This window comes from Neolamprologus brichardi, chromosome 9 (genome assembly GCF_056152115.1).
Source record: "Neolamprologus brichardi isolate AB-2024 chromosome 9, ASM5615211v1, whole genome shotgun sequence".
Lineage (NCBI taxonomy): Eukaryota > Metazoa > Chordata > Actinopteri > Cichliformes > Cichlidae > Neolamprologus > Neolamprologus brichardi.
The window spans coordinates 22,640,221-22,666,047 of record NC_142112.1 but is presented as its reverse complement, the minus strand read 5'-3'; the positions used below and the strand labels follow the sequence as shown (position 1 = coordinate 22,666,047).

The 25,827-nt window shown below is 39.0% G+C and overlaps 3 protein-coding genes and 1 long non-coding RNA gene across 6 annotated transcripts; 2 read left to right on the top strand and 2 right to left on the bottom strand.

Annotated features, from left to right (window-relative positions):
* The first annotated feature begins 1,524 nt into the window (after positions 1-1,524).
* On the top strand, positions 1,525-11,555 carry sgk3 (serum/glucocorticoid regulated kinase family member 3). The gene is made up of 17 exons (XM_006794582.3): positions 1,525-1,828; positions 5,783-5,953; positions 6,082-6,165; positions 6,321-6,393; positions 6,476-6,551; positions 6,761-6,836; positions 7,035-7,084; positions 7,180-7,237; positions 7,451-7,534; positions 7,623-7,754; positions 8,107-8,219; positions 8,707-8,743; positions 9,086-9,172; positions 9,433-9,528; positions 9,675-9,830; positions 10,020-10,109; positions 10,662-11,555. Exons 2-17 carry the CDS (start codon positions 5,858-5,860, stop codon positions 10,830-10,832), a joined length of 1,479 nt encoding a protein of 492 aa, XP_006794645.1. The 5' UTR covers positions 1,525-1,828; positions 5,783-5,857; the 3' UTR covers positions 10,833-11,555.
* Positions 11,556-11,584: 29 nt separating this feature from the next.
* On the top strand, positions 11,585-25,537 carry mcmdc2 (minichromosome maintenance domain containing 2). 2 transcript variants are annotated; one of them, XM_006794585.3, is made up of 15 exons: positions 11,585-12,053; positions 12,130-12,260; positions 12,344-12,403; positions 12,597-12,792; positions 12,885-13,007; positions 14,080-14,181; positions 15,259-15,387; positions 15,524-15,761; positions 16,378-16,583; positions 16,668-16,825; positions 17,170-17,349; positions 17,423-17,562; positions 17,965-18,074; positions 18,273-18,469; positions 24,432-25,537. In XM_006794585.3, exons 1-14 carry the CDS (start codon positions 11,957-11,959, stop codon positions 18,437-18,439), a joined length of 2,037 nt encoding a protein of 678 aa, XP_006794648.2. In that variant the 5' UTR covers positions 11,585-11,956; the 3' UTR covers positions 18,440-18,469; positions 24,432-25,537. The 2 variants fall into 2 exon arrangements, with proteins under 2 accessions (XP_006794648.2, XP_006794647.2); XM_006794584.3 differs by having other exon boundaries at positions 16,378-16,592.
* LOC102794346 (uncharacterized) lies at positions 18,160-22,075 on the bottom strand. The gene is made up of 6 exons (XR_437044.3): positions 21,968-22,075; positions 20,650-20,701; positions 20,360-20,426; positions 19,521-19,582; positions 18,813-18,875; positions 18,160-18,407 (listed from the first exon to the last, which is right to left on the bottom strand). It is a non-coding gene; the product is annotated as an uncharacterized LOC102794346 (long non-coding RNA).
* Positions 23,387-25,753, bottom strand: tcf24 (transcription factor 24). 2 transcript variants are annotated; one of them, XM_035909462.2, is made up of 3 exons: positions 25,230-25,753; positions 24,339-24,782; positions 23,387-24,088 (listed from the first exon to the last, which is right to left on the bottom strand). In XM_035909462.2, the coding sequence occupies exons 2-3, from the start codon at positions 24,762-24,764 to the stop codon at positions 23,978-23,980; spliced, it is 537 nt and encodes a 178-aa protein (XP_035765355.1). In that variant the 5' UTR covers positions 24,765-24,782; positions 25,230-25,753; the 3' UTR covers positions 23,387-23,977. The 2 variants fall into 2 exon arrangements, with proteins under 2 accessions (XP_035765355.1, XP_087702256.1); XM_087846130.1 differs by lacking the exon at positions 25,230-25,753 and having other exon boundaries at positions 24,339-25,094.
* Positions 25,754-25,827: the final 74 nt, after the last annotated feature.

The following is a 25,827-nucleotide window of genomic DNA, read 5'->3' as shown; positions in this document are numbered from 1 at the left end:
TCCCAGGAAAATAAGAGCCCAAAAAGGTTTATTGCGTAATCAAAACGTCATGATTTTATTAAAACACAAGTTTTGAAATTTTAACCAAGGACATTTGTGTAATTACATGCATACAGAGTTATAGGATAGCTGGCCAAAATTATTTTTAAATGCCTTTTTAATCGCCAGAGTAAACAAACTCATAAAACTAAAGAAATGTTGGCAAATTTGCTAATTTAGTTAAAGGTGACTGTGTCTGTGAACATATCACAGATTCTTGATAGCCAAATTGCATGTCGAATATAACAGTTAAAATGAGTTCTAAATGCATACTTATTGTTCGGATTTTGTTGACGCATGCCTTTATTTAGATTGGAAAGGGGATCAACAAAACAGTAAAAATGACAAAGAAGAGTAATGCAACATTTCAGCTCCCAGAAGTCAGTCCTCTTTGATATGCTTTGTATTTTTCTAATCTTTTCTGACTAGATTGAGTTGCACTCTCACCAGTGCAACCCTGTTACACATATTTCCAAAGGAAGGCAAACTAATTGAAAAGATTCCTTCCCTTATTTATATGACTGCATGTATCCTTGACTTTCCATCATCACATGTATCATATTCTACAGCTCGCACCTCTTACAAACACATGCTAAAAACATATACGTAAACATAAATAACATAAACAACATTTCTGTTGTCTGAAATATATATTTATCATAGCTATGTACAAGCACAAGTTCTATATGTAATAAGTCATTATGTCTTGTGTAAATGGTTACTCAAATTGTAACCCTGTTACCATGTCATGTTAATAATGTAACCGTAAATGTTTTTCCTAGCTTTGAATCTATTATCTTTGCACTGGTTTAAATTATTAGATGAGTTTATTTGAGAAAAGGTTTGAAAATAAACCAAAAAAGTGGGACTATTGAAGAGTTAGATGTGGTAAGGTTCAAAAGTTGCTAAGATTAAGTCTAAGTCTAAATATTAATTAGTTAACTAACTAAAATATCTCATAAAAAGTGAATCTTTGATGCCTGAGGTGGACAAATTTAAGGGGTTGCATTAATAGTTCAGAGAAAAAAACAAACAGCTCTCTGTGACTGTGTCAACTTTGAATAACAGCACATAGTTTTAGCTAAAGAATTACTTTTGTGTACATTTCAAAGAACAGTTTTGCTTTTGAAGTTGAATGACGTGATTTGATTTCTGGTTTATTATTTGTTTTTCTTAAATACATAGATTATATAATAAATGCATTATCACTTATTCATCACTTTTGAAACCTAACTGCCCAATTATAGAATGACTCAAAAGTATTATATGGGTTGGGCTCCAGCAGAAAGCACAGCTTTTTATCTCAGAGGCTACAATAAGATGTGTTTAATATGTTTAATTAGAACTATGATTGGCGTGAGGATACGGTGGACGGGAACATTAAAGTAAAACAAAGTGCTTCAAATTTGTTTGTTTTTAGCACAGCGGCTAAACAAAAGACATCAATTCAGGAAGTTTATTTTTCCCATATATTTTGAAAAGCAGCACCGGAAGTACAGTGGTGTCTAGTGTGTACTTCACGGCGGTCGTGTCTGTCCGTGTGAGGTCCCGTGACAAATTTCATTGGAACTTTGTGCGGCCAGGAAACACTCATGTTTCCTGCTGCGCTCACTTGTCGGACGGCTGTGAGCAGAGAGAGAAAACACACTTTCATTTGAAGGGTTTAGGGACTTTCGTTCCTGCCCGACCGGGACAAATGTTTGCTACCTTAGCTGCTTAACTGCCGTGGAGCGAAAAATCCCCGCTGGAACTGCGAAATTAAAGGAATACCGCGTCAAAATCCTGAAAGGTACGTGATGTTCACGTAACTCCTAACGACATGTTGGCTAGCTGTAGCTGTAATATTTACTTCAAATGGGGAGAACTGGTGCCAGTGTAATGTTAAGTAATATAATGCTAGTTATAACATTAACCGTTTGTTGCTCAAATATGTCACTAAAGAAAAGTTTAGCCGAGAGACACTTAAAGTTACTAACTTGTGTTTGCTCATCTACTGTTTAGTACTCACCAAGTCATTATAGCTTAATACTGTATTGTTTATAGTTTGTGTTACATTTGCGGTCTTGTTAGAGTGTATGAAGCTTATCATTTAGTGTCTGCCGGGGGTTTATTTGCGTGTGTGTGTGTGTGTGTGTGTGTGTGTGTGTGTGTGTGTGTGTTGAGCTCCTCCCTCCCCTGTCTTTTTTCTTTTCTCTCACGTCCCCGGCTCGAAAAGGTATTATTTAAGAAATTATTTTCCCCTCAATACACATAACATGTGCACAGATTTAAAAGTAGTACCGGTGTAAGTACACCTGTACTCTTTGTAAGCTTTTGCCGATACCTTTGGCAGAATGAAACAGAAATAGTAGACGAGGCCTTTTTCAATGCTGTCTTCAAGGGAACTGTCATCCACATAGCTCTACGTAGCTTTCAGACTTCAGAAGCTGTCACAATGAATGTTCACCTTGAATGTTTATCCAAGCTTGTGTGATATTAACACGCACCAAAAAAGTCAAATTTACACTGACAGGAAGGTTGCTTCCCTTGGTGATCCCCCTTCATCATTCCGTTTCCTCTTGTTATCCAAAGAGTATATTTAAACTCACATGTGGACTCTCATCTCATCTGTCCATTTGCTTTGACTGGTGAAAGTTCACATTTCCTTCCCTGATGTTAATGTGTGGTTTTATGGGACAAATACTCACATTACAAAAGAGCCAGCTCAACATCTGTCATAACAGAGCAAGCTCCTTAAGGCTGCTGAGCGTGCTCTCTTTGAGTTCTTATTTTCTGCAGCTGATGAACCGGCCATTTCTTGTCAGTGCACACACTGATTCAGGTTTGTTTCGAAAAGGAAGTCAGTAGACACTGCGGCTGTCTCTAAGCTGTCTGGACTGTCAGGTTAGGGTAAGAATTTGGTCATGTGCTGATGCACTATGTTTGTGCTCCCCGCACTACTCAAGCTGCACTTCCTCTATCAGAGATTTGCCACTGTTGTGGCAACGCAGACTGGTCTGAGTAAAGGTTAGAAATCATCTTTCGTCCCCTCAAAACTTTGCCTTTTTTTTTGTTGATCAGCAGCTGCTTGCCTGACTGAGCTTTCGTGGTCTTCTAGTGTTGCTTCTGCTTTACTGTACATAACCACAGATATCCCTATGTTTGAACTGATCATTGAGAAGTTGTTTTTTTTTTTTCATCCCATGTAGTAGGCTGTAATATTTTGGGTCTGTCATCACAAGTTAATTCATGTTGTGATGTGGGCATAAACTGTGGCGAGGACACATGTTTAACAATAGTCTCATTCCTTCTTATTCGCATTGTGCTTCCCACTCTTTGTTTTCACTTCTTATTATTTAACTTGACAGTGCGTGCTGGTGGGTGTGGTGAGCTGCAGCATTCCATACTTAGGAGTAGCAGCGTGTGTCAGGCTCCAAATGTAGGTTTCACTGCACGGTTATATGTTATTTCCCCCCATCAACAAAAAAATTTCTGGAATGTTAAAAAGCGGGTCCTACCCTGTGAGCTTCACAAGCCATTTAAGCATGAAAAACACGCACAGATGTGAGGCAGCTCGGCGATGTGCACAGCCATTTTAGTGTGTACCAGCCACAATGACGCAACCTTTTTTTTTCCATTACAGAATTGGTGTACACCAATTCTGTAATAAGATTCAGTCCATTAAGGATCAATACATATCCTAATTTATCGCCAGAAAATATGTTTTCCTGCTTTTACCTGTTTTTATTTTTTTAAATCTTAGGTGGCGGGTGTCATGAGAATTACACATTAAAAGGTCACCTTGGGCTGAGGCTGATGGGCTTTGATAGACTGAACAGTCTCAGCAAAATGAAAATATTTCCTAGTTACAGCCCTATTTTTAAACAAATGCTTTGCATATGTGGACAAGCAGTTGTATTAGAGGGAAAAGTTAGTACTGGTAATACTGGCTCTGTGTGTTCTCATAAATGTGAGTAAACGTGAAACTAAAAAGAAAGTTTTACAGTGTTGTGACAGAACAGAAAGAACGCCTAGTGATGAAGAGGGCATGAAGGTCCCTCTGACTGCACTCATGCATTTTAAAGAGGGCCGCTCTTTTACCGTTTCCTCACCCCAACGTGAGCAGAATGAGATGCCCACTCAGGATACGCTCAGGATCCGTACGCGGCAGGAGAAAGCTGTCACAGAGCAGGTTTTCTGTGTGTTTTGAGAAAGCAGCAGGGCTCGGAAAGATAAAACTACTAAACAAAACTAGGCTGACCTCACAAACCTCAGACAATGGTCAAGTCAGAGCAGCAGACAAAGAGCTTTGTTGTAAAACAACAGACGTTACATAACGGACGGAGAAGGATATGGCGCTCTCTGTGTGTTCAGTTAGATCACACAGTGTTGAGTATTTACAGTACACGTGATCGTTTCAGGTCCCCAGTTAAGCTGGAGACAGAAGACACTTCTGTTACAGTTTATTAGAATTTACTCATTAAGACTTATCAGTACGAATGAACTTTGTCCCTCTTCACCTTAAATCAACTGATAGCCTGACCTTTTGTTAATTCAACAGTCAGGGGAAGGAATTTATTGGATCCCAGCAATTTGCTTTATTTATTTCCTTCTAATGTTTTGCTTGCTGTGTAACTCTGGCTTCAAAAACCCTGCAAGGTTTAAAAAAATAATACATTTTTCTACTGAGCCAAACAAGGGAGAATGTCACAGACTCAGCATGTTTGAGAGCTAGTGTGTGAATCACTGTGGGCTTGTATGTGCTCAGTTGTTAGGGGAGATGTGTGTGAGATGTATAGACATGGAAGAGATTGCATGGATAGAGACATCTGGAAGAAGATGGCACGATTAACAGCAAAATAATAGCTAGTATGTGCTGTATTGATATGTTTAAGTGTTGTGTTATTAAAACTGAGGGAGAATGGGATATGCTCACAGTAAGGAGTGAGTTAACTGGTTGCCCAGGAGGAGGGAGCCCACCTGCTGCCATGTTGCAGCTCACTGACCCATCTGTTGTCCCTGTACTCTCACCACAATCTTCCCTTTTTAACTCTTTACCCCTCAAAAGCATAGCAGGAGTAACCTTTGAAGCTCTTTTATGAAACTAATGGTTTCTGTCATATTTTAAGCCTGCTTAAAGAACTAAATGACTGGGTGTGCATCAGAGGCAAGTGAAGGTGGTCTCTGCCTATGCAGCTACCCTTGGAAGAATCCAGAAACTTTATTTCTTTATAGTCAAATGTCATTTTTATGGGCGAAAGAGTTAAGAAAGCCAAAGGACTTCTAGACAGACTTTCAGCCAAGACTGCATTTGAATAACGTCTTTTTAAAAATGATTACCTGTAATGTAACAGATAGTGACAAAAAGTACAATAACACAAAAAAGAAGAAAAATACTTACACTCTTCAACGTTTTAACATACGGTGTATATAACCTAGTTTTAAAATAACTAGACCGGTGTTACATATTTTGTTCTGTTGTGTATTTAACATATCTTAATAATATGAATGTTTGATTCTTGGCAAAATAAAACTGAGCATCTCTAGCACATGGGATGATACTATTTCGAGAACTGAGTGCTTATAAAGTGCAACGCAGTTACAACAAATACTGTGCCGATATAATCTGATTAATGAGCAAAGACTGCCACCTCTGAAGTGTGCAGTGATGTAAGCCCTGCAAGCTGATATGTGTAGTGACCAGAGCAAGACCAGTTTCACTTCCTGTATAACAGAGTAAACTCTTCTCTTTCCTCTTTTGCAGTAGAGACCCAGAATGAGGATTGGCCAGTCGTATACTTGAAGCCTTTTCCTGGGGGACACATTACTGCACCTTTGAATGCTGACCTTCCCTAAGATGGAGGACCAACCCAGTTTTCCCAATGTCAGCATCCCTTGCCACAATGAGCAGAGGGACAAGAAAAAGCGTTACACAGTGCGTGCATTGGTTCATTCATATTTTTTCTGCAGGAAATGTAATCCCAGAAATGGTCATTTAAATTAGGGCTTGCTACTTTTCTTAATGTTTACATGAATTATGGTTGTCTTTTTTTTTTTTTTCAGGTTTACAAAGTGATTGTCAATGTTGGACAACAGGAATGGTTTGTCTTCAGGCGATATGCAGAGTTTGATAAACTCTTTAACACAGTAAGCAGTGGAACATCTTGATCTTCCATCAAATCTGATTTGGGGGGGTGGATTTTGTGTTTCATGATATTAAGAATCATTCAGAATAATTACAAATATGTCACAATAATCTTCTCCCTTCTAAAATAATTTTCTTTGTTGCGCTTTTAACACAGTTAAGGAAACAGTTTCCATCTATGAACTTGAAAATTCCAGCTAAAAGGATATTTGGGGACAACTTTGAACCGGGTAGGTGTTTGCATTTAACTAAATAGGCCCTGCTTGATCTTTGTTGCGTGCAAGTGATTGATCGTAGGTTTGTTTTAAATAGAGTTCATCAAGCAAAGAAGAGCCGGGTTACATGAGTTCATCAAAAAACTTGTCTCACATCCTCAGCTTTGCAACCAGTAAGTGTAGCAGCTCCTACTGTTATTATACAACACTATATTATAGTGTTATTATTGATGTCTGATGCTAACTTTATTAGGATGAGTTGTTCAGATTTGTTTAGCCGTGCTTTGTGCTTATTTAAATTAAAAGTTGCAATATGTTGGCTGTCACCTGCTGCTGTTAGAATGTTTTTATTTACCTGCTTGTCCTGTGTTAAACTTCACAGTCCAGATGTGAGGGCATTTTTACTAATGGAAAAAAGGGAACAAATATCAGATGCCTCTGAGGATGAAGATGAAAAGGTATGTAGCAGTTTGCAACAGTTTTGGATGATGGTTTGCCTGTCCTGATGACAGCTTCTTGTCTGATAACCCTTTATATACATGCATAAATATATCTATATAAATATTTCAGACAGTTATTTTAGGCTGTTATGTTAATATGGCAGCTGTGGGTCTCACTGGCTTATCTAAATTATGTTTTTTTTTGCTCTACAACAGAACAACTCTACCTCCAGAAACATCAACCTGGGACCATCTGCAAATCCACAGTATGTTTACTAGAACATAGCTGACAAGGCCTTGATGTTTTATCAATTATTTCTATCTGAAATGCCTGTAAATTTAAAAATATTTTATCTTTCAGAGCCAAGCCCACAGACTTTGACTTTTTAAAAGTCATAGGAAAAGGGAGTTTTGGGAAGGTATGTAATTGGTGCAATACTGGAAAATATGTTCACTTTATCTTCATCCCAGATGTTAGACAAGTTTTAATGTCATTACTGTTGGGGAAGCAACAAGTTTTAGTTCTGCATGTGTTGCCCTTTCCATGTAGGAAGTGAGAATCGGATAAGGAATTATTTTGGTTTTCAGTGTTGATGAAATTCTCAACGTGCTCTGTTTCTCTCCTGATGCAGGTTTTCCTCGCTAAACGAAAACACGATGGAAAGTTTTATGCCATCAAGATCTTACAAAAAAAGATCATTCTCAACAGGAAAGAGGTAAAACTTTGATCACCACTGAGTTTATTTGTATTTTGGCTTGGATATGTGTATGATAATGGTTCACATATATTGTTGTGCCAATCAGCAAAAACACATCATGGCAGAACGCAACGTTTTGCTGAAGAACGTGAAACATCCTTTCCTGGTTGGGCTTCATTATTCCTTCCAGACTAAAGACAAGTTGTACTTCGTGTTGGATTTCATCAATGGAGGAGAAGTGAGTTGTTTCACTTTTATTTGTAATAAAATCACACAGAATTGAGTCACACTGTCATGAACAGCTGAGAAATGAAGCAATAAAGAAATTTTAAAAAAAATCCCCCTTTACTGTTAACACACCTCCATGTGTGATATTTTTATTAGCGATTATAGCATTACTTAGAGTAAGGGCAGCTTTTGCATGTTACTGCTTCAAGTGTGATCGGCTTTTTTAGCTGCGCTGCGTGACAATCAGCATGCCATTAAAGCCGAATCTTACTCTGAACCAGATGAGCACAACATGCCAAAAGTGAAATATCAGTATTTCTAAGTTCTCCATTAAACGTTCACTCTAACCTTTTTCTTTTCAGCTTTTCTTTCATCTTCAAAGAGAAAGGACCTTTCCGGAGCCCAGAGCAAAGTTCTACATTGCTGAAATGGCAAGTGCGCTGGGATACCTGCATTCTCTCACGATTGTTTACAGGTATGCTGCTATTCAAGTGTCAGTCAAGTGGATTAACTTTACAAATATGTAAAGCCAAGATACAGTCATGTGAAAAAGAAAGTTCAAGTGATTCTGTGAAGTCATGTGAAAAACTAATACTACTACTAGCAAATAGACCATGCAGAGAAACTATGAGGAAAAAAAACCAGAAGAGCTACGTCTCAGACATCTCATGATTGAAATGCTATGGTGGGATCATAAAAAAAGCTGTGCATAAATGAATGCCTGCAAAGCTCACTGAACTGAAGCAATGTGGTAAAGAAGATGCAGTGTGAGAGGCTGATTACTTCAAGCTAATAAAGCTAAATGTGTTTCTTTAAGCTGTTATAGGATGAGACATACTTAGTTGTTTGTTTTTTTAACAAACCTTTCTTCAAGTGTAGAGCTTATGAAATTAAATTGAAATTACATTTACTTCAAACATATGGTGTTTAAATACAACTGTGTTTGAAATTACTTTTTTCAGAGACTTAAAGCCAGAAAATATCCTTCTTGACCACGAGGTAAGTGTTCAACGAATCCCAAAATATATCTCAATGCCACTTTTGGATATCATGTTAGGGTTATAACTGGTAGAGGAGTTATTACATAAAACATGTACAGGACACATTTCATTCTCCTGCTGTCATTTCCAGTTCCAGCTGGACAGAAAGCGTGTGATTGGATTAGGTCTTATTAATGATTTTCCTGCCTAGCCTCATTGAGAAAGTTAGGAAACGGTGAATGTGACTGACTGCTGCAGCCAACATTCCTAGTAAACAATAGTATCCTCAGTCCCGGGGGATAATGAGCTGCTTGTGTGGCACATGTTATCTAAAAACATCCCTATGTCCTCCCTTTTCCAGGGGCATGTCGTACTCACAGACTTTGGATTGTGCAAGGAAGGCATTTCCCAAAAGGACACTACCACTACATTTTGTGGAACACCTGAGGTTTGTGTTCCAAGAAAGCCTTTTGTTTAACATGACAATCATTGAAAACCTTGTTACAAAAGTGAAGTTAATAATTTTCCGCTCTGTGTGTGTGTGTGTGTGTGTGTTGTAATTTGTTAAACTACTGGAGAATAAAATACACTTTCATATACAAAAGAACTGTAGCATTGATAACTCTGTTTTAAGCTAGAAGGAAAATGTGAGTTAATGTCATATTATTATGTGGGGTTTTTTTCTTCTTCTTCTTTTTAAATGAGCAGTACTTAGCTCCAGAGGTCTTGAAGAAGCTGCCGTATGATCGCACAGTAGACTGGTGGTGTCTGGGCTCAGTGCTGTATGAAATGCTCTTTGGTCTAGTGAGTTTTTACTTATTTTTATTTCCAAAAATAACTCTGATTTGTAAATCTGCTTTAGTGATAAATGTTGAAACATTTCAATGAGTTGCCACGTTTTCCTACTCACTTACAAACCTCTACTTCTCTTTTTCCCCCCTATATCCTAGCCACCTTTCTACAGCAGGGACACACACGAGATGTATGACAACATCCTCCACAAGCCGCTAACCAGGCGTCCCGGTGCCTCCAACACAGCCTGGTCTGTCCTCGACGGGCTGCTGGAGAAAGATGGCAAGCGCAGACTGGGATACAGGGAAGACTTTGTATGTGTCATTTATTAAATTGATTTTCACTACAGAATTTGTAACTTTTGAGCTCCCTCTAGTGGCCATTACCTTTAATGTATATGCGTGGCACTGTCTCTAACACTAATTAAAAATGAGTGTCATTCTTCTGTTCACGCTCTGTTAGCTGAAAAATCATGTTGAGGTTTATTTACTCTTGACTTTCAGATTGAAATCAGAAGACACAGCTTCTTCTCTTCCATCAACTGGGATGACCTTGAGCAGAAGAAGATCCCTCCCCCTTTTACACCACTTGTGGTAAATATTTTTTCCTGTAATCAAAACCGCCTGGGTATTTTACACTTATTTTGACTCTTCACAAGACATAATTCTCTTGGCTTTGCAGAAGTATAGACTTACAGGACGTTCTGTACAGTACATTGTTTATATACTATTCTAATCACACTGAATGACTAAAAACATCTTTGTGGGAATGGAGTAGCTTTAATATTTGAGTTATCTTGTTTATAGTATGAGTAGATCTAGTTCATAGTAATTCTTAAAGAACAAACAAGAATAAACTTGTAACAAGCGTGCACATACATACAGTCCAACAAAATTAGATATGCAATCTAACAGATTATTGACACAATGAAAAGGTCACATCTCGCTTAGGTAAGCTTTGTTGCAGGGGTATCTTGTTGTTTGTACAACTGCAAGTCTTGATTTTTTTTTTAAAACTGGCAACTCCATTTATAATTTTTTATGATTGCCGTGTCTTTTTGGAGCACTGTGTAAAACTTTGTATTTTTTTACATGAATGATAATGTGACCTCTGCACTCTGCACTCTTTTTTTTTTTTTTAAACAGAGCTCTGTCAGTGATATCTCAAACTTTGATCCTGAGTTCACAGAGGAGATGGTCCCCAACTCAGTGTGCTGGTCTCAAGAACAGTCGATTGTCAACGCTAGTGTTATGGAAGCCGATGACGCTTTTGTGGGCTTCTCTTACGCACCGCCTTCTGATGATTCTTTCCAATGAAACATTCCCATAGAAGCATTCAGTTGCCTTAACCATTGTAACTTTCTTTTTTTTTTTTTTTTTTACTAAAGGGAAGCAGTACAAATGGATTAACTTGTTATGTGAAGCCAAAGCAAGCAGCTGAAAAGGAACTGCACTCAAAATAGATTTTGGTTGAAACAAGATATTATTTTACCTGTATTTATAAAAAAAAAAAAAGTACATCCATAACAGATTCTATTTTTTAGATTTAGGGACCACTGTTCTTTATTAAAGTGATTTCTGTCAGTTTACAAAATAAGCCTTTATATTGCCTTAAAATTATCCCTTAAATAAAGTCAGTAAGCAGTTTTCTGACAAACTTGAACAGTTCACTGGATTTTAAGTGACTCAATTTGACTCTCAGACACAATTGTGTTTGTTTATGTAATTACTGTAAAAAAAAAAAACAACCTATTGTTTATATTCACATTAAGCTGGAAGTGGGGATTACTTGAGAAACCAGTAAATGCAGCATTTTGGTTTGTAGGTCACATTTGCAAAATGGAAAAGACTGTCTTCTGCTTCATAAGTTACCTTTCTATATGATTTTTTTATTGAACTGTATGTGTTTATTTTTTCTGTTATTTGCATTAACAGGTTTTTTTTAATTCAGAAATTAAAAATCCACAATGCTTTTCTTTGTCTGGCAATTAAGTAGTCCTGTATTCCTGCACAACAATAAAAGAAAATTAAACAAAAAAATCGGTTTGAAATGTTTGTGGATAAATTTAAGCCCAGCTCCCTTGTTTTAATAACATCTTCATTGAAGTATGCATAAAAGTGTGTATTTTAAATTTTCTATAAATTAATATTAAGCAATAACGTCAATTAGGAACCACTGAACTGACAATTTTTCGCATTATGGAAACAAATTTATAAAATTTTCTTAAAAAAACAAGAAGTTCCATAATTTTTCTTAAAATATTTTCTTTATAGCCGGAAACCGAAACTATATATATATTTTTAGTTTTCTGTATGTACAGTTTTAAATTTAAAAAAAATTATTATTACGTCACATTTTGTTAAAGTTAGCACCCCCCGCTGAACCCGGGCTAACCTCAACTAAACATTAAACGTCTTCATGATATAATTTGTTTTTAAAAATGGCTGACATTTTATCGCTGAAAGAATCGGTTTTGGTGTACTTAGACAGAAGCGGCGGTCTTAAGAAACTTTGCGAAAACTGCAAACATTTTAACGGTATGAGGTTCCGCTCCACGGCAGCCATGACAGCTAAAATCACCGAGTTTTTAACTTTGCTAACGGTCATTTTCAGGCACACAGCAGACCGAGGCGGTGTACAGGTTTTGTATAGGTGTTAATCCCGCCGATGTGCTGGAGCTGGATCCTGTACTGGGGGACTGTGTTCTCCATGACCCCCTGAAAGCCACGGCTTTGTTTCAGTCTGTAAGTGAAAACTGTGGGCAAAAATGAAACGTAGCTACATTTTTGCTGTCAGCTTAACTATATTTAACCAATTCCTCATTTAGGTTTGTTTCCTGGCTATAAAGACCCTTTCACTTATTGAAAAAATACACATGGAGAGTCAGGTAAACAACCTCTTCCCCTTTCACCGAAACAATACTTTGTTTTGTATAAATCCACAAGTGAAGGGCTCGTTTCCGTTTACTGTCCCAGTAAACAATGAAAATGCAGCCCTCATTAATACACCTGGGCTTTTCCTAGTGTAATAAATCAGATGATGCCTCTGTCCTCTAACAATGTGTGTGTGTTTCTTTTGAGGTGAATGTTATTTTGAAGTTCACACACCTGCCTCCATTCCCCGAGTACACACTGGACCTTTCCAGTTTTCCTCGTTTATGTCGCCCTTTGAGGCCTGTCTCCATGGAGGGCCTGGTCATTTCCATGACAAGGGTCACAAAGTACACCCAGGGGGCGAGGTTCCTCTGTACTGATGATGACTGCCCCTGCTCTACAGGTACTGCAGTACATACACATACTCTGTGGTTTTTAAGTCAGAGTAAGACAAATGCAGTATATAAATTCTCATTTCTGTGATGCTGCTTGTAGGTTTTCACCACATTCGAGTGCACGCACCCGGAGCGACAGAGTCAGCCACAGTGAGAAACGACTTCAGCTGCATGATGTGCAGCTCCCAATTGAAAGAGGATGTGAAGTTTAGAGTTTTAGGAGGTACTATTGATTCAGAATGCTGCAGTGCGTTGTAAGGTTTGATTTTAACATATTACTACTGAAAAAATATCAGGTCAACCCCTCATTTCTTTATGTTTTGCTTCCAGTGAGCCAGCCATTCTTGTGATTTTTTTTTGCTTGTGCTCTCTGAAGGTCTTTCAAAGATTTTCTTTGGACATTGGCTGCTTTTTCACTCAGTTTTAGGTCCATACTTGTATCTGTCCTTAGGAATGATGTTTTGTTTGTTTTCTCTTTGTTAAATCACCTAACACTGAACTAGAAATCATTCAAGCATATTGGGTCACGTCCTGTATACACATACAACAAAACTTCGTAATAAATCAATTTTAAATTTATCTTTAGACACTATGTTACTGGCAGCCTTTTACAAAAACACAATTTTTATTCATTTTTTTAAGTGAATCTTTGAAAAATGCAGCAATAACACAGTTTGAAAGATATAAAATAGTATTTTTGCATCAACAAAATCAGCTGAAAACAGCCACAATAACATGGTGGAGGCTATGTCATGGTTTGGTGCTACATTTCAGCCAGTAGTGTCGGGGATCTTATCAAGTTTAAGCAATTATAAATGCTGAAAAGTTACGTCAGACTTTATTCCACCATGCAGTGGCATCTGGAACCCATCTCACTGGCAGCAGTTTCATTTTTTAACATGGCAATGATCCCAAATAAACTGCCAGTCATAGATTGGCCTCTCCAGAACCCTGTCCTCAAAATGATTGAAGCAGTGTGGCATCATCTTGAGAGAAAATGGAACGAAAATGCAGCCAACATCCAAAGTAGTGCTTTGAATGTCCATCAGGAAGCCTGGAGAACTAATCCTGAAGACTACTTAGAGAAATGACAAGAAAGCTGCCTAAGAGATTCCAGGCTGTGATCTGTCTGGAATTATAAGAAATTTGTTGCTGCTTAATATGCTGTATTTCTAATGTATGTTTACCCATGGTTCAGTAAATCATTGTGCCTATTTCCCATTTGACTTGCAATATATAAAGTGGCTCCAGACTTTTGCACAGTAATTATGTATGTGTCTTTTTTTGGGGTATAGACAAGCAGCTGGTGGAGCTGATCCATGTCAAAGCACTGGATGTTCTAAGAGGCCATGAGCAAAGCTCAATGAGATACCAGTCTGTTACCCTGTTTCTCAGAGGTATGTCTACAGTCTGCAGTGTGCAACTGTTTTTAGCAGCGTGAATAATGGAGAAGAAAACTCATAGCTTTTTTGGGAGTGGTGAAGGCAGTGGCAGAAGATGAAAAATATGCACTAGCATGCATTACAATACATCATGATCACACTTAATAATACCCAAGAGCAGAAACACATTGCATTACCGAACGTTTACATCAGAGTAGCCTAATCCTAAAACAGATGATACAAATCATAACACCAACAGTACTGAGTGTGACGGCTCCTTCGTGAAGGTCAGCACTGATCTGCTGGTTCAAACAGGACTTTGTGCACCTTGGCTTTTTGATTCAGAGAACAGCTCCGTAACAAAAACAAATCTTCGCTATAAAACATCTGAACCACGCAGCAGAAAACCAAATAGCTTGTTATTTGAAAAGACTCTGCCCCCACCCTGTAAGGTGATTAATCCTTTTTCCTTGGTTTTCATTTGTAAACTGAAGCATTTAAAATCAAACTGCACTGCAGATTAATATCCTCAAAATGCAAGTTTATTGTTTTGTTTGGAAAATAAGATCTTAATCCATTACTCTTGAGAAATGTGGTTATAATGGCTTATATTTACAGTCAAATGTATTGAGGTTTGCCATTAATTTTCTCTGGCTTGTTAAACAAGGTTCGCTTTGAAACACAAACTTGGTGGGGGAGAGTTCAAATAAATAGATTTTAGTGCAGCCGGCTGAGCACGGTGCCTCATGGTAGGATATTAAGTGTTTCTGTCCCCTCGAATAACATTGTCCCGCCAGCACCCCTGAGAGCTTAGCAAATCTCTGCAGCAGGATTAACATATTCTGTTGACCCAGTCCTGTGGAGGAATTCAATACAGCGAGCTCCCGTTACTAAACATATATGTTAATAAGTGCAAAGAACACTCATTAGCTGGCTGTGCAGTTCGCACACAGTGAAATCTTTGTTCTGAAGTCCTCACTCTGTTTCTCTTGGCAGTGGCTTGTAGGTGGCATGCATGTTTCTTTAGTAATCACCGGGCAGCCGAGAACAACTCCTTTGAGTGTTAATGCTTTGTTTCCCCTACTCATGTAGACGAGCTGTGTAACTCCATGAGAATCGGGCGATATTACCGGGTGTTGGGCATTCCTGCACATGTGCACCAGTGGCCCAACATTACCTGGAGTGTGGAGGCAAATAGTGTCCAGCCGTGGGAACCAGTGTGTAAGCCTGTGAATTATCTCCCATTAAAATTACAGAATGAATAGCAGATATATTAAATTTGTCTTCATACAGTGAAGTCTCAGGTTTTATATTTTTAATTGTAGTAAAAGACCATATTTTACAACTCAACTTACAGGTGACTGTAAAGTCAGCGCCCGCTTCCAGGAGCTGTTGAAGGGAACGGCCTCGTCTCCGTGGAGGTTCTCTGCAATTGTAGCTCACTGCTTTGGGTTGGACGTGGCTCCTCAAGGCTTGTACAACACTCTGAAGCTGAGCTTGCTGCTTAGCTTGGTGCAGACCAGAATAGATGAAAAGGACACGTTTCACAACTTGGATCTCCTTGTTGTCACCACTGACACGCTTATACTCGACAGGTAAACAAATTTTAAATGATCTGATTCCTGAAACCTACTGCATCCTAAACAGGGATGTATACTTAGAACAAAAAGTAAGGAAATTTGTGTTTGATCAATTATTTCTGTGTTGTAACAATGATTGTTGGCGATAAATCTTACACTGTTGGAAAGCCTGTTTATTTTCCCTTAAATGGTGCCACGTTTGTAAGGAAATGCATTTGTGGGTTGTGCCCATAAAAACTTGCCAAATCTTATCTGCCAATGCCAAACAGCTTTTTCTGCTATTTACTCTTGTTTGGTCTCGTTTATTGGACTGGAGGATTGAAGTCTTAAGAAAGAAGACATAATGGCAATTTAACAATTTCTTAATTAACAAACCACGACCTCAGTAACATGTGGAAGGACCATGAACAGCCACAACAGCCCTGGCACCACCTCCTCATGCTGGGCACGAGCTTGGTCACACACCATCACACAGCAGTGTGTAACCACATGCTTGCGTTATGAGTGCTCAAGTAGAATAGAAAAGTGCTATTTAAGAACCAGTCCATTTACCTAAATGGACCCACTAGGTACCACACTTATGATCAAATCGTCCTCATTATCCATCCATCATCTTATCCTTTTGTGTTAGATTGATGACATACAGCTTGAGTTTGGCCTATCGTGGGATCAGGCATCAGGCCATGGGAGAGATGTTCGCATGCCTGTCCCGGGATGAACATGGGGCAGGTACTGCTAACATCCATGCTGGTTCCGTCCTGCTAGCCACTGGGGGTGTTTGCCTGTTGGGAGATCTGAGCTATTACAGAAAGGACAAGTTGGATTCCATTAAGTCAGGTAACGAATGTAAGTGCTACAATAACCTTAAAAGGATGTCAGCTATAAAAGTCATGGATCTTTTTTAAACAAAATTTTTTCCAGTTATGGAGACCCGCACACTATCAGTGTTCATCCCTGGAAAGAAATATGGTGAGGATGCAGACCAGCAGCTTTCCTTTCCAGTCCAGTGTAGCTTCTGGGCCGTCACAGACTCCTCCCGTCGATCTGGGAGGGCAGACTGTGGCGCACTGGGAGCAGCAGTGAGTTCAGTTCCATCAAGTTATTGTTGTATGAATGTGCTTTACTGGGTCTAAGTTTAGATTTATGTTTGTAACTTATTTTGCATATTACACAGGTTTTTTTTAAAAAGGCCCCTTTCCTTCAGCTTAGATGCTGTTTGTTGGTGCTACAGGCAAAACAGGAAATTGAGACAATTTAGTGCTCTTGAAGGAAGTGCCCTGCCCAGGCGATATTACTTCACAGCAGAACCCTTGAGGATAATCAGTGCTTTGTGTTGCTTTTTTTGTAGGCAAGGGGTGAATAATGAAATATAACCAAACCAATCAAATAAAGGTTTATTGACAGCTTTCTTTACTGTGAGCAGGAAATGGGTGCTGTACCAACTCAACTGGCAGATGCTTTTGGCCTTGTCATTGAGTGTAGAGACAGGGTTGGAGAGCAGGCCCTGCTTGCCCAGACTGTCCACACCCTCCAGCATGCAGTACAGTCTGGGAAACCCCATGACCCACCCTGCTGGGAGTTTTCCACTCAAGACTATCAGGAGGTTAACAAACATGTTCTATTAATATTATATTATAAATTATGTTATATTGCTAATATACTATTATATTCTTCAGCTGGTGGCCCATGCACAAGGTTTGCAAGTGGAGCTCAGCCCTGCAGCGGAGAAAATAATCCATGGTTACTACATGGCGAGCCGCAGAGTGCGATCACAGGGTCAGGGTGTCAACATGTCTGTGGCCTCTATCAAACTGCTGTAAGTGCTTTACTGGCTTTTTACATTCAATCTCTACTTTCTGCATATTAAACTGCAGAGGTCAAAGTCTGCTGTAATGTCAACTTCACCCACCAGGTGGTGCAAGCCCACTCTATTGCTGCTCGTAATGACCATTTTTCATGCAACTTTGACAAATGTTTACAAATCTTTCCCACTGTGGTGACACGTTTTATATTCAGCTAAAACTATGAAAATAAATGTTCTCAGTAAGAAGGCCAAACAGGGCAGGCCACATTATACTGTACAGACACAGCCAGTCTTGATTTATCCACTTACATTTTAAGTGTAACATTTTTATTGATTACTTGTCCTACAGTGTATTAGAAAGGTCTCACTGAATACAGAGGCAGACATTCACATTGTGTATTCATTTTGTCACAGGATCTCTTTGGCTGAGGCTCATTGCAAACTATGTCTCAGAACTCAAGTACTAGAGCAGGATGCTGTGATCGCTGTACTCCTTTATGAAAGCTCAGTCTCACTCAAGCATGGTATTTATTTCATTTTTAAATTCTCACACCTCCTCATAACACTAAAAAGTAAATATTTAGCAATTTAATGACATTACTCGATGGCTCTGTTCATAAGCATGGCTCATTTTATTGATCAATATATAACACTCAAGATAATAAAGCATCAAACACCAATATAATATACAATATATTCAGGATTTTCTCTTCTTCATACAGGTGCCTCTGCTCTCATTATTCCACCCGATCCAGTGTTTCCTTGTGACCTGGGAGATGTGGATGGTTTGTGCAAGCGAGACGCTGCTCTGGATGAGCTCCATCAGCTTATCTTACGGTTCATCTACACCAACGCACCTGGAGCAGACACATACATTACAGAAGAGTGAAGCCTCTCTAGGTTGTTTAACAAAATGCAGGTAGGCAACACAAGATTAAACTCCTTTATTTTTACATTTCAAATCTGTACACTGATCAAATACAACCAAACAAATAAATACGTGCTGAATGCAGATAAAAATCTGAATCCAGTACATGTTTAAAAATATTGCATCCAAGATTAAATATCCAAAATACACTTAAGTCAAGATATTTTTCTTGCAGACAAATCCCCCCACCAATTGTGCATAAAAAATTTTTTTTAAAAAAAAGTAACTATCCATTTTTAAATTGTAAGCAAGAAAGGGGGGAAAAAAACTGAGCTCAATGTGGCATGTGCAGGTCTGAAAAACCAAAGTGACAGGGCTAGAACCTGTTACTTACCTTTCAATTGTGGCCACTCTGTGTACTCCCACGTCATTCAAGTGTTTCCAAAACCTTGTACATCTAACAAATATACAGTATATAGTCAGTCAAATGAGAATAAATGATTTATGTGGGTTTAAAAGTAATTTTAAGTTCAGTTAGTCACATTCTCAGCAGCCCATTTTGGTCTGATGGGTAAACGGCAAAAAAGTGAACTCATCATTACAAGTTACATCAGCAGACATACCAGTGAAGTAAGCTGGCCATTTATGCCTCTTTTACACTAGTAACTACTCGGCTCAACTCGACTCCGTTTCAGACACTTTCCATTACAATTGAATCCTAAAATGTGCTTGCAGTCGTTATAGCAATGCATCCGAAAGTCCAGTAACGACATCTGTATGTGACACAAACACCACAGTGTATGTTTCTGTGAAGCCATTTCCCTCATTGCCAGGTTTCAAAAATGGAAGAAGTCGCTTTCTTGACTTACTGAGTGACACTACTGACCAGCCAATTAGTGGTATTCTGTCTGTTGACGTCATATTTTTGGACTGGAAACCCAGCTGGGTAGGTACTAAAAATGTACCTGATCCCAGGTACTACCACGTAATGGAAACGCCTAAAATTCCAGTCTAGCCAAGGTGTGCCAAGTAGGTACTAGAGGAAAAGGGCTATTAGAATCCCAGCTCCTGAATACACCAGTCTACTACTGGCTTTACTTACCAGGAAAGGCATGAAATCACTGCCAGTCACTGTGTAGCTCCATTACTGCTGCTGCTGTTTATCTGCAGAATTAACAATACACAGTGTAATTTTAGATACAGGTAATGTAGAAATAATAGGCTCAAGACTGAAGAATTTCAGAGGTCAACTGAAATCAGATTAACAAAAGAACAAAATTGCTAAATGGAAAGTAAATGCCAAGTTTGGCAAGATGAAAATTTCTGGCTATGTGTGAACCTATTACTGTATTAAATAAAAACTGGGGTAAACTAGGACAGTGGTCCCCAACCCCCGGACCGGTACCGGTCCGTGAGTCGTTTGGTACCGGGTCACGAGAGTTGAGGCTCAGGTGTGAAATGTATGGTTTTTGGGGTTTTTATCGGTTTTCAGCGTTATTTTGTTATCGTTTTTATTGTTAACTCTGTTTTCCAGAGTCTTTACACGTGTGTTATGAATAAATCTTTTTTTCAGTACCGGTACTAGTTTTATTTTGTTGTATTTATCCGCGACACCTTAAAGGCCGGTCCATGAAAATATTGTCGGGCATAAACCGGTCCGTGGCCCAAAAAAGGTTGGGGACCGCTGAACTAGGTGACACAAAGCCTGCAGCTGGTAATTCAGTAGTCACAAATCTCACCACTTAATTGTCTGATGGGTAAACGGCGAAAGAAGTGAACTCATCACTATTCCAGCTGCAGCTACAGAATAGCTGCCGCAAAGCAAATTGATATAACTTGTTGTTTGGGAATAATTTAATCAGTATCAGTATGAGCAGACAAGATTTGCAACAATTACTGCAGTTACTCATTTTTCCATTTTACTGTTGTGAAACCACTTACCTGTCCTCAGGGAAAGGAGACAAAGGATTAGGCATCTCGTGCCTCTCCTGCAACCACAGCATGAGACCTGAAGCAAAATAAACCACTGACATGAACTTCCTGAAAATCTCTTCATACAAATCAAATATGAGGCTGTCTGATGTTATGCTGGCTATTCAGTTAGTCACAGTTTCACCATGTTATTGTCTGACGGGTAAACGGCAAAAATGTGATCTCATCACTATTCCAGCAGCCGGACTGAGCTACAGTTAAACCAAAACTTAAATATGGTCAAATATTTCAGCTCTCACCTTAAAGGGTCGACACAGTGAAGACATCAGGTTATTTGCAGCAGCATAGCATCTGAAATAAAATAAAAAAAGAGTTAGTTTAGTATGATCTTTTGGTTTTATTAAGGACCAGCCTAATAGTTCGCTCTAACTTTAAGTTTTTAAATCAAGTAGTTACTCCCTTTCAACAGAAATACACCCCAACCACCTCTCAAGATCAGTGAAAGTCTGTCACTGCAGCTTTTCCAAACCTTGAAACTAATTGCTCTCAGGAGTGATGGGATATTGATTTTCAGCTTGAATAAGTAAAATGTACTGAAAGAAAAGCCAATACAGCGAGAACAGATGACTGATCACCTGAAGGTCAAAGGTTGCAAAATAACACAGCCTAGGAGCATGGCTAACACCGCATGTCTGAGAATGGGTTCAACAGCAGGTCACGACCTCTGCCATGACCTTATGTCTTCATTGGGGCCTTGATGACTTTCCCCAGTAAACTAATGAGAGGTGGTAATTCCCTGACCAGCAGCTCTTCTGCTGACCCCTTGACAAGACTAGACGTAGCGTTCAGTAAGATGCTGAATGACAGCGAGTCCAGAAAAATGATTTATTACTTTACTTCAGGGATGAGACCTGTCTATTATAATGAGACATGCACACCAATGAACAAAGGTGGCGAAGGAAGACAAATCCCCAATATTACATTTGCGGTGCAAATGCAAACTTTTTAAATATGCTATCACTTGCTTTTAGGCAACCAAGAAACCAGAAGTAACCAGAAGTTTGTCTTTAAGCCCTTATACGACTCTTTTTAAACTTGTAAAATTCCCCATCTTAATATCTAATACACGTTCGCCATCATTTCAGCTTCGTTTTTAGTTTACGCAGGCATACAACCACAGATCTGCAAAATAATACTTCACGCCACGTGTTTCTTGTGAGCCTAACGTGTTCACATTTGTAAACTGGAACCAATGAGATCGTGGGACCGGGAGACGAGAAATAAGAATGTCTGCCACATGAAATGATTCATGTTATTTTATTACCAACACACTAACGTGTTTTTGTAAGGACAGAGTTGGTGCAATGCTCAAAATCAGGAGCCAGATTAGCTTTACTATACAAATAGAATGAAACACCTTTTTGTGTTTTAACTATGACGAGAAACAGTAAAGCTACGCTGTACTCCTTTCACCCACGTGGCTGAGTAGCTAACTAGCTTCATGCTACCGACTAATGGCCTGTTTCAAGAGCAAATTCATATTCAGCTTGAAAACACGCTGACTGATGGTCCATTTTAAGCTATGCAAACGTACACAACCGTGTCTCTATTGCTTACCTACGCTTTGAATCGCGAAGAAGTTAAATGTTGAGAAGAGCTGAAAAGCCGCACTGCCTTCTGCAGCCATCTCCGGGAGAAGAGGAAGAGTTTCCGGTCCGACCTCCTGTTTCTACGCACCACGGCTGCGCAGTGCAGCATGCGAAGCGCACAGCGAAGCATTTTTTAAGCTTCTTTTTAAAATCTAAAGTGCTCTTATTTATGCACTGTATTGCATAAAGTTTTAATAACAATGATGATGGCCTGTAAAGACATATACATATGTGGTGATTTTTGTTCAGTTGTCGCCATTCTATATTCTGACCGATGGTCATTCTGGGCATGCGCTCACGGGCCCATGTAAAGTTGTGTGTGTGTGCGTGTGTGTGTGTGTGTGGTGGTGGAGGGGGGGCCTCCAAGAGGCAAATGGAATAATAAATAAATAAATAAATAAATAAACAAACATACTAATACCAGCGCTGTATTCAGTTAAAAATAGATCTGAGAGAGAAAAGAGACAAAGTAATTGTGTGCATCAAAACTTACATTAAATATATTACTATTGGTAATTTTTCCATTTAATATAAGGTACTTTAGAGCTTTTAGTGAAGCTGTACAATCATGGCCACTTTTCGTTTTTTTCCAGGAAGGTACGATGCTCTGAATTTGGAAATACTTCTATGTACTTGTATATGAACGTTCCTGTGTAATATGTCTGATTACTGAAGAAGGAACAGAAGGCCGAGCATAAAACAAATGAATAAAAGTGAATTTAAAAAAACAAACAAACAAACACAAAAACAAACAAAGAGGGGGATGTAACTTGATGATCCGGACATGTGACAGCAAAAAAATAAAATTAAATAAATCAATAAATAAAAAATATATCATAATTTCTGTTTCTATGCTCTTCCTTTATTTAATCCGCACTAGCTAAAATAGGGAAATATCGTCATTTGGGGATTTACACATACCTATATCAATATTTTAAAAAATTACATCATGAAATCCGATTAATCAGTCTAACAGAGTCACCAATAAAGATATTTTGAGTGAAGAAATTGGTATTATAACACTTATCATAACACTTTAATTCATAGTGAAGTATTAATATTTTAAATGTTAGTGATAAGAAAAATAATCAGAAATAAGAAAGCAGTCATCCCTTTTAAACTGTATGGATTGTAATTGTTTTTACTAACACTATAAGTTATGCATTCATGTATCGTATTTTTTTTTTATATTTTATGATAAAATAATACCAATTATTATTGTTTACATAGACCTTTTAGCCAGTCGGATTTCTAAAATCAGCTGCAAGACAAGTTAAAACGTTTCTGTATAGTCATCAGTGAAATTTGTGTTATCTCCAAATTCTTAATCGAGCACCACAGATGGATTTGATTAAAACCTACAGCCACACAATTACAGTGACTGTTCAGAGACCACAAAAACCACAATCACTGTCCAGCAAATGCCATCAGTAATAATAATAATAATAATAATAATAATAATAATTGGAACACCTTTAAAATGTTTTCTATCGTTCAAACCTTGGAGACATATCTTCTTTCATTGTCAAGTAATTTATTCACAAACACATTTACACCCATGCATGTAAAAAATAAGGAGGAACATGAGACTCGGAGCCTGCATTGTGGGCTCCCTGACAGACCACTTCACATGACAGATGTTAAGTTATTCAGACATGCATTTAGTGCAAATGTCTCAGCTGAAAGTGCACACTCAAGCATGACGGGCTCGTTGCCCCGAGGAGTCTCTGTAAATATACCTGGGACATGTGTGGAGCTGCACAATGCAGGCAGGATTAGTCGAAATAACACAAAGAAATATAATGTATGCTTTCTCAAAATTTATACAATAAAATTCACGTAATATATTAATTTACAAGGTCTTCCTAATTTGCGGTGCTTTAGTGGGAGCTGTTCTACAATCATGTGCCGCTTCGGAAGTAAAGCATGAACTCGTGCACAAAACGAAGCTGTTCGGTACAAATGAATTAAGCCTATTTTACTGGGAGGTGGACGACGATGGGCCTTGATCCTCTGACTCTGAAGGACTTGAAGTGTTTAGGAATTGCCCGCTTGCTCCAACGTACAGCCTGGATCGCATTGGCCATTTCTGTAGGGGAAAAACAGAAACTAATAAATCGAAATATTTAAATTGGTAAAATAATTTCTAAAAGCAGAGCTCGGTGGTGTGACAGGATTTTCTGCATCTATAGGATAAAGGCTGTGCTAACTTCTTAAATTTTAAAAAGTGAGAAATTTCTAACAGAACATGATCACCAAAATAATTTTAGGATAAAACAATTAATGAAGAATTGAAAACAAAACTAGATCTCTAGTGATTAATGCTTATTAACACTGACCTTCACCGGGTGCAGGTAGCCTTCGCCTTTCAGTGAGTGTAACGCCTCTGTTTGTTTCGTGCCCTCTCCTTCCTCTGTGCCTTCTTCCTGCAGAGTTCGAGTCAGATGGGCAATATAGGTGGTGGCCAGTATCAGCACGTCGAGTTTGGACAGCTTGGTGTCCGGCGGCACTGACGGCAAAGTCCTTTGAAGCTCCAGGAAGGCGTTCCTCAGCGTCTGTACCCGGCTCCTCTCCCTCGCCGCATTCGCTGCTGCCGGGCGTCCTCTGCCGCCGATCCCGCCGCTCTGGAGCACTCTGGCCCGGTGGAGCTCCTGACGACGACCGTCTGGACTCGGGCTGGAGCTCGGGCTGGATCCTGGACTGTCATCCACCACTGCTCCGGAGCAATTACCGCTGTCCATTCGGAGCGTCTGTCTTCCAACCATCGGGGTGCACTTACTGACCTGGATGAAGAGGTTTTAGGTTAGCCTATACCTGCCCACTGTAGCTGCACATTTTATTTGAACTCTAGCTGTAACTTTCAGCCATTTTACAGACAAATTGGATTATTTGAGTCCGCTGTTCTGTAACAAATGTTCTAATTTGAACTTAAACATTTATACTTATCTACACTATTAAAGTTGCTGCCTTTTGCATTTATTTATATCCATAAGTTAAGTTCTGTGATTAAAGGTCAAACTGTATGATGCTGCAAATAAAACAGGAAACACACTTCAAGTCTAAAAATCTTTCAGCATCAAAGAAAAACAAAACAACAAAAAAGAAACCTAATCCAAATAACTGACAGCTGTCTAGTTGCACTGACATAAATTTATGCTCAGAAGATTTCCAAACAAAGTCTTTCCCGGCATGAGAGCCTTATCTGTTCGGTAGTCTGATGTGGAGTTTACCTCTGGTACTTCTCAACGGCTCTGCCTCAAAAAACGACATGAAGGCAACCCAAAGAAGACGTCGTTAGGTCAGAGAATTTGCTCGCCAATGTAGAAGAGATCCCTTTCAAAGTCCAGTTTATCCTTATAAAGTATGCAGAAACGCTGCGCCGCAGTCCCCGTGTACGCACATCCAACACTTCACCTGTGTGCGTAAGTCTCGGGAGCCCTTAATTTATTGGATACACAAAGCGGCGGACAAGTATTTCACTCCGACGTAATTAATCTTTCGACCCATAACACCCGCTCGCAGCGGAGAAAAGGCTGCTCTTTCCGCCTTCCCAACTTATTTCTGTCTGGGGGCAGCAGAGGCTCGTTTTCAACGCCAGAGGCAGGGCTCTCTTTTGCTTCAACTCCGATATGTGCAGGCCGTATCCCACTCTAATTGGCTGCGAACTTGACACTGTATTTTCTTCATAAGCCTATCACCAAAAAAAAGGAAGAAGAAGAAAAAAAAAGAAAGTGACATTGGGGAGACGTTTGGTCACAATTAGCTCAAATATGCTCCTTAAGGTCAGAAACAAAAGGCTGGTCTACCAAAACGCTATTTGCAATAGAC

What these genes read in the sequence shown, in the direction of transcription:
- tcf24 (XM_035909462.2), bottom strand. Translation starts at nt 24,764, where the DNA reads ATGGTTGGAAGACAGACGCTCCGAATGGACAGCGGTAATTGCTCCGGA. An exon ending in GCTACCTGCACCCGGTGAAG is followed by an intron (nt 24,089 to 24,338) that starts GTCAGTGTTAAT and finishes TTTCCCCTACAG; the next exon opens with AAATGGCCAATGCGATCCAG.
- sgk3 (XM_006794582.3), top strand. Translation starts at nt 5,858, where the DNA reads ATGCTGACCTTCCCTAAGATGGAGGACCAACCCAGTTTTCCCAATGTC. An exon ending in CATTTTGTGGAACACCTGAG is followed by an intron (nt 9,173 to 9,432) that starts GTTTGTGTTCCA and finishes TTAAATGAGCAG; the next exon opens with TACTTAGCTCCAGAGGTCTT. An exon ending in CCCCTTTTACACCACTTGTG is followed by an intron (nt 10,110 to 10,661) that starts GTAAATATTTTT and finishes TTTTTTAAACAG; the next exon opens with AGCTCTGTCAGTGATATCTC.
- mcmdc2 (XM_006794584.3), top strand. Translation starts at nt 11,957, where the DNA reads ATGGCTGACATTTTATCGCTGAAAGAATCGGTTTTGGTGTACTTAGAC. An exon ending in CATTAAGTCAGGTAACGAAT is followed by an intron (nt 16,593 to 16,667) that starts GTAAGTGCTACA and finishes AATTTTTTCCAG; the next exon opens with TTATGGAGACCCGCACACTA. An exon ending in GTGGCCTCTATCAAACTGCT is followed by an intron (nt 17,563 to 17,964) that starts GTAAGTGCTTTA and finishes ATTTTGTCACAG; the next exon opens with GATCTCTTTGGCTGAGGCTC.